The sequence below is a fragment of the Sylvia atricapilla genome, chromosome 5, assembly GCF_009819655.1.
Source record: "Sylvia atricapilla isolate bSylAtr1 chromosome 5, bSylAtr1.pri, whole genome shotgun sequence".
NCBI lineage: Eukaryota > Metazoa > Chordata > Aves > Passeriformes > Sylviidae > Sylvia > Sylvia atricapilla.
Window position 1 is genome coordinate 20731186 of NC_089144.1, and position 13245 is coordinate 20744430.

General features: G+C 42.1%; 1 protein-coding gene across 2 annotated transcripts in view; it reads left to right on the forward strand.

Annotated features, from left to right (window-relative positions):
• Nucleotides 1-13245, forward strand: part of MKLN1 (muskelin 1) — a 93797-nt gene that overhangs the window by 56934 nt on the left and 23618 nt on the right. For both annotated transcript variants that reach the window (XR_010743588.1, XM_066318873.1), the window contains exons 10-12: nt 9211-9423; nt 11284-11505; nt 13050-13179. Coding sequence is in view for 1 of the 2 variants with exons in the window: in XM_066318873.1 (XP_066174970.1) it covers nt 9211-9423; nt 11284-11505; nt 13050-13179 (565 nt within the window). In the remaining variant the exon portion in view is untranslated. The remainder of the gene's footprint in view (nt 1-9210; nt 9424-11283; nt 11506-13049; nt 13180-13245) is intronic.

Here is a 13245-nt window from a genome sequence, read left to right on the forward strand (position 1 = left end):
TGTCTGGATAATTACGTGCTTGAAAATGTAGTAAGTTTTTGTGGACCTTGCTACTGTGAGGTATTTCAGCAACTGGGTTTTGGAGGTAATTGGGAATTGAGCTTTCTGGAGTGTCTCAAGAGAACTTACTGGCACAATGGCTGGTGCAATTATGTGTTGAATTCAGACCTGCCTGAAAGAGCTTAGTGTATTCAGTAGGACTTAATCCATGAATTTTCCAGGCCATGCATGTGATGGAGATGTTACTGATGCTGGGCTCTAGGATATTAAACAGCCACTTTTACAACTTGCTAACACCTTCGGGTGCAAACTACTCGTTTGCCACCTGTTCAAAACTGTCTTCACTTTCTTAGCAGCACCTCAGAGCCTGTGGCCGTCAAAGGATTTGGACTTAGAATTTCATGTTTGTCTGTCACTGGCAACTCAAGGACAGTTAATTACAAAAAAAAAATCAACTTCTGAAAGTGTAGCTTTGCTAGTAACCTTTGTGGCTTAACAGTTTATAAGCAACCAGTTAAATTTTTTCAGCCTTCTGGTCTGCCAGAGGGGCTGTAGCTCAGCTGAGTAGTTTGTGTCTATGGAAAAATCTCTCTTGGCTGGACCTTCGCTGGCCATTGTTACTGGTAATGAGAGGACAGCGTGAACTTGTGATGCATGCAAAAATGACCTCACTCAACATCCTGCAATTGTTAATGGGGTCACTTCAATTCGGCACATGAGGGATGTTGTCCTGAGGGCCCATCTTGGAGCTGGTGAAAGCTCTGGTTCTCTGGTGGGTCGTCTGTTACATTTCATCAGAGTTACTGAAAGCAAAGCTGAGCAGTGGATGTGGAACAAACTGACAATTTACTTGGTAAAATTTAAGAAGTTACAGTTTTTTTCACGTTTCACCAGTGTCAGCAGCACTTTGTTTGCAGGTGAATTGTGCCTTTGTTAGAAATAGCACAGAATTTATGTCCTTTTGCTGCAAGGTCACTCTGTACTGGGGTATTCCTTTAGTACTTCTCTTCTTTGCATTTGTAAGCTGAATCACAAAGGTTGGATGACTTTTATTTTTGACTGTAACCTAAAGCCTGCACAAGACCTTCATACACATTCCTGCAACCTCTTTTGCATAAATTAGAGATCACAGAGTGGTTTGGGTTGGAAGAGACCTTAAAGATCAACTCATTCCACCCCCTGCCATGCACTGGGACATTTTCCATTATCCCAGGTTGCTCCAAGCCTGGCCTTGGGCACTTCCAGGGATCCAGGGGCTGCCACTGCTTCTCTGGGCACCCTGTGCCAGGGCCTTCCCACCCTCCTGAGCAGAGGATTTCTTCCTAACAACTAATCTAAATGTCTCCTCTTGTAGTTTAAAACTGTTCCTCCTTATCCTATCACTATCTGCCTGTGTAAAAAGTCCCCCTTCATCTTTTGTATAACCTCCTTTTAAAAACTGAGTGGCCACAATTTATTTCCCACTATTTGCATGCTTGAAGATGTGGGAGCTTTTTCCCATTTCCCTTGTCCACTGGATTGTAAGATGTCTTGTTTTACTGCAACATAAGATCCATGGTGTTTTGCATTGCTGGAAGGCCTTGATGATACCTTGGTGAGGGAGAGAGAGCTTGGGAGATCCTGGAATGTGACTCTTGCATTGGCAATTCCTCTGGCATTGGCTGCTAAAGCTGTTTCTGCACTGTAGGAAAATTCAAGACAGCACAGCTGTCAAAGCACAATGTTAGTGCTTTGGAAAGTTCAGCTGTGAGGACACACTTGGTCTTTAGAGGTGCCTTGATCAGAGCACATCAGAAGCCAGAAGATTGTGTATTTATTCATTCATTTATGAAAATACTCTCAAATTAGTTCTTTCAGCAAGCAGGCTGGCAGGGAGGCTGATAAATAATAATTTCATGAGAATAGAGCATTATCTATTTGTTTTCATAGCAATGCTCATGTGCTGCACTGAGGCTGTGCTGTGGTAAACCTGTGCTGATCCCTGAAGGATGGAGCAAAGACTTGAAGTCAAGTTCATGTCAGACTGGAAGGGTTGGGCTGTCAAGGGTCATCAAATCCAGCCCACTGCTGTCATAAGGATCCTGTCGTATGATCTCTGAGCCTGATCATTTGACTTATAAGCTCATTGAACCGTCTTTCAAAAATAGAACATCAGGCCATTTATTTTTTTAATTCTAATTTAAGCAGGGAAAGTCTCTATGTGGCAAGCTCAGCTCAAGGCTGCTCAGCATCAGCAGTGGGAAATTAGGACTGTCCCAAATGAGAGCTTGCTTTTAGGAAGAGGAAAAAGAAAGCTTCATCCTGTTCAATTTTGTTGTTTTCCCACGTTGAAGAGATGTGCACACAAAACTGTGTGCTAAAAGCTGCCTCTAATCTGCTCCATCATGTCTGAGTCAGATGCCCAGAAAGGACTTTGCTGGTAAATCTATCCCGTGGCATCGCTGTAGGAGGGCACCAGTAAGCAGATTAGCCATAGCTCAAATTCTGTGTCAACTCCCTGACCGGGGGTGCCTTCCCTGTCCTGCCTATGCCTGGACTTATTAATAGTTAATTGTAACTTTTTAAGAGCCAAACCTAATATTTATTGTAAGACATTTAACTCTCTTGTGTGAAAAATCGTGGAAATTCATGGCTTTCCAGTACTGGTCCTGAAGAATTTTCAGCATCATGACTCTTAGATTCTGGTCCATTTCTCAGACTTCCCAAAATATTTATTGGCAGAACATATTTTAATTTATATGTAACAGTTTTCTAGGGAAGCTGTGGCTGCTCCATCCCTGGAAGTGTCCAAGATCAGGCTGGATGGGGCTTGGAGCAGTCTGGGCTAGTGGAAGGCAGGGAATTGGGACTGGATGAGCTTTAAGGTCCCTTCCAACCCAAACCATTCTATGGTGATGAACTTGCATGTTCTCAGAAATATTCCTTGTAACTGGTAAAGCAGCCTTAATTTTAGGTTGGAGTATCTGTTACTTTTATAAATAGTGGCAGGAATCATGGAATGTTAGAGGTTGGATGGGACCTTAGGGATCATCTAGTCCCAAACCCCTGCCATGGGCAGGGACACCTTCCACTAGACCAGCTTGTTCCAAGCCCCATCCAACCTGGCCTTGAACACTTCCAGGGAGTAGTTTGAAGAATGGAGTGTACATTGAGCATGCAAAATATATTTTTGGAGCTAAACTCCCATCTTATACTCCTAGAAATATTCAGTCCTTTGCTGGATCTATCCTGTGTGACATCCAAAGGTTTTTAATTCTAGTGCTGGAGCTCTCTAGTCTTGTCATCAAGTGACACAGGTGGCACTGATTTCTTCTGTCATACAGAGTAGGAAGTTGGGATGTGCTGTTTGAGGGAAGGTCTTTCATGCTGAGGAAACCTTTTCAGAGGACTCTGAGCCCCTCCCATGTGCCTGTACTGGGCTGCTCTGGGCCTGAGCACGATTGTGATGCTCCTGTTGTGTGGCTAAATGTACAGGACCCTCCCTCTGGTGGTTTGGTGCTCCTGGCACATCACTGGTGATTTTGTGGGTGATAGGAATGATACATCAGTCCACAACTCCTTCTGTTTCATGTTGAGGGGCTATACAAAAACCCTCCATGCTACCATAAAAAAAATAGATTAAATTATTTTCCTACGTTTCTGGCACCTTTAGTTAATGGTAAGCTTAAAATGCCTTCTGTGAGCAACTTGTATGGGATGAAAGTGTTTTATTTTGTTGTGTGGCTGCAATTGTTTCTCTTGCTGAATTTAGTGCTCATCTAGAGCAAAGCAAATCTTTGCTGCAGCTCAGATTAAACATTTTGGGAGCACATTAGCTGTAGACTGGCATTGATAAAGCACTAACAAGCTCTAATCTTAAAGCACATGGACTTGAATTAATGCCAGGAATAATATGCATTTCCTTTCATTTTCAAGTTTGTGGAGAACTTCCACACACACCACCCCCCCTTTTTTTTTTTTTTTTTTTTTTTTTTTTTTTGGTGGGGAGGAGGAAATGAATTATAGTCCGAAACTGGGAAATGAGAGCAATTAATCTCTGCAGTTGTGTGTAGGCAGGAGGGACTATTTGTTGCCTGACAGGCTGCTCTCAGGACTGGAAACAAAGTAGGTTGTTTGTGTCTTTTTATGTCCTCGTCCTAGTTTGCTTTAGGACAAGAGCATTTACCTCATGATGCTTATTTTTGAACTTCATACTGCAGGCAGTGTTCACATTCCACTCAGTCTTTTACAGGACCAAGAGCGAGGAATTAGTCAGCTGTTCTTTGTTTTTATTTCCCTGACTTTTGAAAAGGATCCAAGCTTGCTCCTGAGGTTTTTTCATCTGGATTGGTCTGAATAAAAGAGATTTTTCTTGCAACTGAAACCCCTTTATTTGCAAAAGGTTATGATAACCAGAAGAAGCCAAGCTCCCCCAGTTTTTGTTTGGGATGGGCAGTGGAACTGGCTTCTTGCAGTCATGTTCACATTAAAGGAGGTTCATAGGACATTTATTTAAAAACAAACCAAAAAGTGAAAGCTGTCATGTTTGTGCCTTAGTGTAGCATGCCAGGACGCTGTTGCTAAGATGATGCCTGCTGATTCTGGCATAAATAGTGATTTGAGCAGACCCTACCCTAAGGAGTTGAGTCCCAATCCTTTCTCCCCTGTATAGGAACAAATCAATTATTCTAAGGAGGCGGTGTTGTCTCTCGGTGCTGTTGTGTTGCTTTTTGAAAACGTTTTGTAAGTTAGTCCTTAAGTGGGATAATTGCTTTCAGCATTTGCAAGTTAAATGAAGAAAGCTCTAATTAGATTTTATAAAGTGGCTTAGCATGTTGAGAAGGCTTTTCATAAAGTATACTGTGTATTCACTTGGCGTTGCACAATTGAATTTCGTGTAGCATTGACGAAACCTAAAAATCCTATTTGGCCCTGGGCGCTTAAAGGATTGAAAGCCTGTCTTAAGTGCTCCTGGCCATACAGCCTCTCTTCCTTTCCCCACCATCCTACCCTCACCAGGGTGTTTATCTGTGTTATAGAGACCAGAGGAGTTGCATCAACACCAACCTGTTTGAGGAAGAGACGTGGAGCTGTGCATAAAGCTTGGTGCTTTGTAGCACTTCCAAACAGGACCCTACACATGCTGTTTAATCTGTTTTAGCTGTGACTGTGTTGTGCTGATTGTACAGTGAGGCTGGGTGGCACAGAGCCACTTTGTTCAGGTCAGTCTTGGCTCTGTGTGTGCACTTACTAAGTCCCACACAAACGCAGCAGTGCCTGTGCTTAGTAGTTTTTGGTATTGTTTGGTGTCCTGTAGGTTGGAAATGTGATATGCTAATGCATTCCTCTTGCCATTACAGCCTTGGCAGCAGCTGAGGCACTGGCCAAAGCAGCCTGACACGCTGCTTGCCATCTGAATAAGGACTTAGCCCAATCACAAGCCCCTTTCACGTGTGGTTTCTGCAGTGTGTGTGCCAGGAGCTTTCTGATGAGAACTGGAAGGAGTCACCAGAGCCAGTGTTTGTTCAGGTCATTTGGGTGCTGTTGCTAGATGTGACTTCTAGAGTCTTAGGGAAGATGGGCTCTGTTTGGGAGGTGACACCTCTACTACCTCAGTCAGTCAGGTCATAAAGCTTCATGTGCAAAAAATCTGGATTCCACATGTAACAACTTAGAAGAAACCAGATCTAAAGTAAAGTGCTTAATTATAAAATGACAGAATGGTTTGGGTTGGGATGGACCTTAAAGACCCTCAAGTTTCAGCCATGGACAAGGACACCTTCCACTAGGCCAGGGTGCTGAGAGCCCCATCCAGCCTGGCCTTGAACACTTCTAGAGATGAGGAGTTTTGCACGGGTTGGTTACGAGTTCAGGCAATCAGAGAAGCCACTTGTCAAAACTGTGACTTGATGATAAGGCCTGAATTTGAAGAAGGGCACAAAGATCTCTAGTAAGATCCACTCAGCCTGGGACATTAATTAATGCATTATGACCAGCCTACGTCCTGGCAGGGGGACAAAAGGTTGTTCTTTTGCCCTCTAGCCATGCTTGATCTCTTCAACCTTGGGTTAGAGTGTCATCTCTGTCATGGTCAGTTTTTCTCACTCATTGCTTTTAAAGAGTCAGATTCTTTGAACACTTGTGGAATCAACAGACTTGCCCATTTGAATTTACTGGATTGCTGTGTCTATGACAAGTTATGGCAGCGTGTTCTTTGTGTGAGCAACAGGCTGCTGTTGTAACCACACGGAGCACACGGCTTTGGATGAACATTTGCAGCCATCCATGGGCACTTGATTCATCACATGTGCCTCAAAGCATTTTGCTTTTTTGTAGTGTCTTTGTAAATGGACTTTGTCCCTCTTTGAAGTACATATGAGATGCAAAGGCTGTCATGAAGTACATATCAGCTGCAAAAGCTGAACCCAGAAGTGAACACAGATTTAGACTTTTCCCCTTTCCTTCGTTGAATGTCAAACCAGCGTTATATCATTGTTGATGGAGTTATTTACTCATTTTGGTAAGCAAGTAGGCTAAGGAAGAAACTTCGGCACATTCCTCGTGATCTTGTGAGTGGTGTGCAGGCAGAACTCCAGTTTTCTTTGAGGACAGATTTAAAGTTGGATGAAGTTTCCTATATTACAAGAGATAGTTCATGCTGTGACAGGCTCTGAAGTTTGAGTGAACTTGAGGTGCTGAAGATTCTGTATCTGTAGAGATGAAATGTTACCCTTAACAGCTCTTTAAGAAAGCAGAGATGTGGCCAGGACGTAATAAAAGAAAAAGGTATTTTTTCCTGAATTATTTTCTCATTTTAAAATAGTCTTAGGAAATCTGTAAGTTGCATATTTAGTGGCAGCAACTGTGTTGTTGGTGCCAGTGCCTTGAAATGGGTATTGAGTTCTGAAGTGTCTCAGCCTTGTGTCTGAGCTCAGACAAATTTTGGTTTATGGTGTAGCTTTTTGTGGCAAGGCAGATCTGGAAATTACTAAATTGGAGATTTTCTCCTGAAAGTGCCAAAGACATTATTTGAACAAGTTTGGGAGGATTTAATTCAGTCTGCATTGAGGTGAGAGAGTGGATGATTCTTGAATTGTCCAAGTCCATTAAAAACTGACCCTCCCCGCTACCTGCCAGAGAGGAGGGTCAGAAAGCACAGGTGGGTCCTCACATCTCACCTACAAGGCAGCTGTGCCAAGGCAAATAGATACTCATTGGCAGGGGACTGGTGCCATATCCCTCAGTGTCCCAGCTCTGTGGCTTGCGATGGACTTTGCACACTGGGGTGATTTATTTGTGAACCATGGGCTGCCTTTGTGAGTGCACTGATTGGTGCTTCTCATGCAAAGGAACTCCCCTGTGTGTTTGGAGCAGGGTCCTCTGCAAGATATTGGTTTTGTATTTTCTAGGAACAAAGTTAATTGTGTTGTTGCCTTCTGTGTCATCTTCCTCCATGTGACCAAAGGCAATCAATGAGCTTTTGCTGCATTTCAGGATTTTATGCTAATATTTTTCGTTGCTATCAGTACTTTTTTTTTCCCTTTCAGAAAATAAAATTATCTTAATTACCCTGAAGTAACTAATCCTCAAAGCTGCAATCACTGCCGACATAATGCTTCATATTTACAAAATATGAACAATTCAGTTCACCTCTTCACATGGTCTTTTGAGTTACTGTAAACAGTTTCCTGGAACCATTGCTTAATCAAGAAATTGAATTCTGTAACATGAATAGTAAAGCCTTTTGACAACAAAGATGTAATGCTGCCTTTCTTGTTTTATCCAATTTAGTGTTGTGCATTCCATTAGTGTACTTCAAATTTCAGTAGAATTTAAATGAAAGGGTACAATTATGAAGATTTTTTCATAAGGCAGTACTTGGTAGCACACAGAGCAACTATTGTGCTGATTATTTGGTGTGATATGGCAATTCTTGTTTAACTCTAAGTCTTCAATAATGATTTTAAAGATTTGCTATATCCTTGCCTACTTGCCTAATCTTAACTTATCAATAGTTTTTAATAGATTTTTTGGTGTAGAATTCCAGGATGGTTTGGGTTGGAAGGGACCTTAAAGATCATCCCATTCCAATGCCCTGCTGTGGGCAGGGACACCCTGCACTATCCCAGGTTGCTCCAGGCCCTGTCCATCCTGGCATTGGACACTTCCACAGATCCAGAGGCAGCCACAGTTTCTCTGGGCAACCTGTGCCAGCGCCTCCCCACCCTCACAGGGAAGAATTTCATCTCCATATCTAATTTAAACCTGGCCTCTGTCAGTGGGAAGCTATTCTCTGTGTCCTGTCACTCAACTGTGTCAAAATAATCTGGTCTATGCTCGTGATATTGTCTTTTTCTTTTGTCTGATATTTTGCACATAAAGCTTTGCAAACTTGATTTCTAATGTTTTGGTGTACCAGAACGTCACTCTCATGCTTCAGGAAAAAGGCCCTTAAAATGAGATTTGGGAAGCAGAAAGGAAGCTGCCCAAGACTGTGTAATCATCATCATAAAGTCATTAAATAAATTACTCCACGATTTAACTTGAGCACTCCTGGATGAATTAAGCCCATAATAATTTGACATGGGGCACTCTGTGTGTTTCTCTTGAAGATCATAACTCAGGGCAGTTTTGTTTACCGTGGGAAACTTTCTTTCAGATGGAGGCTGGGAGGGCCATATCTATTTGTGAAGGACAGGGAGTGCTTTTGTTACCTTCCCAGAGCCATTACGGGATATGATTGCTTGGGGGAGTGTCTGCTTATGATCTGTTAGAAAACAGCCTATTAATAAAACAGAGGCTCTTGTAATAGAGCACTTCTTAATCTTCTTCCTGTGTAGTTATTTATAGGTTGTGACATCTTAATTTGCTTCTCATGTGCATCGACTTCTGTTATTTTAAAAGATCAAGTAGTTTTCACACGCCTCTGAGAATCACTTCTGGGAGAAACTGTCTGTTTTCTAAGGAATCTGACAAGAAAGGTTCAAATCATAAGTTTGTTGTGACAAGTGCATTAAGGTTTTTGCTGGTGCCTTTCAAAAGGACAGAAGTTACAGGATGTGCTCTTGCAGTTATTTATGTATTAATCCTGTATTTGATTACAAGCAGATTTTCCTGAATTCCCCAAGGATTTCTAGTTGCTGCTAACACTTATTTTCCCTTAGCAACCTACCTGGAGCAATATTAAATCCATTATTCTCTTCATTTTTGTGTGATCCTTTCCTTTCTCAGAGTGGTCCCAGTGCCAGGTCCTGTCACAAAATGTGCATTGACATCCAGCGACGTCAGATCTACACCCTGGGGAGGTACCTGGATTCCTCTGTGAGGAACAGCAAGTCCCTGAAAAGTGACTTCTACCGCTACGACATCGACACCAACACCTGGATGTTGCTGAGCGAGGACACCGCAGCAGATGGAGGCCCCAAGCTGGTGTTTGATCATCAGGTCAGGCCACGCTCATCCTCCTACTCCAAGTTCTCAGTGTTTAAAAGTCAGTTTTGATTGTAGTCTCTACGGTTTTGAGGTGCTGTACCGGATGACAGAGCAGGGATGGAGGGGGTGTGATCTGCACTCAATTAAATCCTAATAGCATTGCTGCTCAATGCCACTGGCTGCTGGTGCTCTAATCAAACCGAGTCAGAAGGATCATAAAAACCTCTGCAAACAAATGTATTTTATTAAGACACGTTTTATTAAAGCTCTAACCACAGTTCATCTGGTTTTAATCAGTCTCCATGAGCTGGGGTTGCAGATCTTCCTTGCCTAGAAGGCCTTGGGGAGCAACTTGCAAAGCTGTGTGTGCTACCTTTGGAAGAACAGTCCAAGCAAGCTGCTGGAGTGAGGCCAACACAGAAGCAGCATTCTTTACAAATCGGTTACCTTTAAAAATGGTAGAATGTGCTTTCTTGTAGAGCTTGAAACACCTTAGAGGAATGGCTACTAATCCTTTAAAAAGTCACATCTGTCCACGTGTTCAAATTAAAAACTTTGTTATTATGTTGTGTTTGGTGGCTTTTGTCTACTTGAAAGAGGTATTTTGTTCTCAATTGATTTTTTTTTTTTTTTATATTAAGCATCACCAAGAAATAGCGCATCAGGACTCATTTTTAAAGCAGCCAAAGATCAGCTTTTATTGGTACTGGCTGTTTTGTAACCAAAGCTGTTGTTTGCCAGCACAATGTGCCTTTCTGCTGACACTGAGAATTAAAGATACGCCATGTCTGCAGAACAAAAGCCAATCAGTCTTTCTGTTCTATTAATAACCAATGCCAGTCTCCCAGGTGTTGGGGAAGAGGCACAAGGAAATTGTCAGCTGGCAAGGCTACTCTGGGTACTTTGCTTGCCTCTTGAAATGATTCCTTTTTCCCCTGTTGTGTCTCTTGGGAAGATGGGCCTCACTGAATTCTGTCAATCTGCAGCTCTCCCTCTTCTCTCCCTCAGCATCTACTGTGATAGCAGTTTCTATTTAACCTTCAGAAATGTGCTGCACTACAAGTGTCTTGTGTAGGCTTTGCTGAGTAGCATTTCTATCTTACTGTAATCTTGTCTGTTGGTTTGCTTTCTTTTTTTCCCCTCTCTGGTATTTTGAACTCTCTGCTTTACACTTTGTCTGAAAACAACACCTGGAGTCAGGGGGTTTGGTTTGATTTGTACTGCAGAGTGCCATAACCTTGGTTTAGGTTTGGAGATGAAACATATTTCTGCTGCCGCTCCCATGAGGAATCTTTGGCCAGGTTATGCCGTTACTTTGTGTTCCAGTAATGGGGGTAACAGTAAATGTGTGCTGGGCATGGAATCTCAGTAACAAATCACAGGCTGATTTTTGCATCAGTTGATTGGTAGGCAGTGAATTAGCAGTGATGTTGGATTTCTCCCTTGCACAACCATTGCCAAAGGTGATACTCTGTTAACTCTGGCTATAAGGATGTAACTTGAAAAGATCCCCGTGGATCTTTTCTGTGGATCTGTGGAAAAGAACCCTGTGAATCCTTGTGAAAGGCTCTCAAATACTTTTCCCTGAAATCAGCAGGTTTTTTAGGTGATGAAGGGTATATTTACTGTTTTCTTTTGCATATTAAGTGGCATATAGAAATTAGACTTGTGTTTTAAATGTCTTTAATGAGATTATCACCTGACAGCCATGAAGATGTGTGTCCTTTTCTGTTTGTTGGAGATTCAGGAGATGTGCAGAGCTCTGTCTTTGCTTAGTAGGCATTGCTTGCAGGAGAGGGGTGTTTAATGGTGGATCTCAGAGTGTTCAGGTCTTACTGTGCCAGCTTAAAACTGCTTCTCTGCTTCTTGCAGATGTGCATGGATTCTGAAAAACACATGATCTACACCTTTGGAGGCCGAATTCTGACCTGCAATGGCAGTGTGGATGACAGCAGAGCCAGTGAGCCGCAGTTCAGTGGTTTGTTTGCTTTTGACTGCCAGTGCCAGACGTGGAAACTTCTGAGGGAAGATTCCTGCAACGCCGGACCCGAGGATATCCAGTCCCGGATAGGACACTGCATGTTGTTCCATTCTGTAAGTATCCACACCCTACTTTGATTTATGATGTCTGACTTTAAGGAGAACATCTGGTTTTGGTTTTTCTTCCAAATTTTGAGCTCTTTAAACTCCCAAGTGATGTGTTGTCTCAGTTAAGTTGATGTTTGCTGATATTCTGATGCTGCTTCGGTAAGTGCAGGAGGTGCTAATTCAAGTTTCAGAGCTTTCATGACTCCAACTGAGTAAAATTTTAAGTAAAAATCAAGGTGAATTTAAAAGAGTTGATTTTAATGAAATAATAGTAGATAGATCCAAGGGCTGTGGTTCATTTTGACCTAAAAACATATTAAGTTAGTAGAGCAATTTAGAAGCTTCTGGCCTGGTAGATACTCTGTGTTTTACTGGAATGGGACTTAATGGGTGTGCATTGAGTTGCACAGGCCTCAGAGCCATTGGTGCTGGAGCATCCAGCTGCTCTTTGTTGTTCTGAGCTGCTGCAAACAGCTGTAAACAGCTGGGATTATGGACACTTCATCCAGAACCTCGTGGAGAAGCAAAAGTTTGGGGGTGAGGTGTATTTAGCATTTTACTCTATAATGGGTATTAAAAACCACTTTCCGTTGCCTTTCCAGTTGTGTTCATCAACCACATGTCTATTTAAGAGGAGAGAACCAAAGAGAATTAAAATTAATGTTGTGACATTTAAATATTTACTGATACCATCAACTCAAAACCCACCAATTTGAAGAAATTGCTGATTTTATTTCTCTTGCCCTTTCAAGTAAAAGATCAGAATTTTCACAGTGAATACTGGGCTTTCTGAGCTTTCAGTTTTATATTTGTTTTGACTGGTTCTTTAAAATCTGGTGGAAAAACATATTGCCACACAAAATTCTGCACAAGGACTTGAGGATCTTTTAAGTAGATGTCTGTGGTAAATGTAAGAATACTGTTTTCTGTAAGCACAGGTCATGGAAGTTTAAGTCCTTTTTCTGTTTTCTCAACCATTTGAAAGAAAAATAATCTGCCTCTTATGGGCTTTCCACTTGGCAGACTTGAGAGAAGCAATAAACCTGTTATTCTTGGCTTGCTCCTTGCCATTTGCCTGTACTGAATTTAGTAATGTGCTGGTACCTGGATGGTTTCTCCTACAGTCTGTCTTTTGTTCCTGTTGTGTTTTTAAGAGTGATTTTATGATGGATTTTAGAGACAGGGCCTGTTAATTCCTTAATAATAAATTTGAAAGATGAGCTGCTGCTTTAATGTTTTGAAATTAAAGCTGGATGAGGCAGGGCTGCAGCAGTTACCTGTGCACAGTGATGGTAAACTTGGAAGAGACATCTCTGTTCCTCTTTGATTCATTAATGGCTGCCCCTGAATCACTGGAAATGTTCCAGGCCAGGTTGGGTGGGATTTGGAGCAACCTGGGATAGTGGAAGGGGATTGGAACTGAACGGGCTTTAATGTCCCTAACAACCCAAACCACTAATGATTCTATGATAAGTATTTCTGTTAATGATCACAGTTGACCAACATACGATCTTGAACTTGTAAAGACATTTTTTCCCCCCCTATTCCAGAAAAATCGCTGCTTATACGTGTTTGGTGGCCAGAGATCAAAGACTTATTTAAACGACTTCTTCAGTTATGATGTGGACAGTGACCACGTGGACATTATCTCGGATGGCACCAAGAAAGATTCAGGGATGGGTAAGAGGATAACCACATAATCGTTTCATTCGGTTGATACAAATGAGCAATGCAATGTGAAAGGTG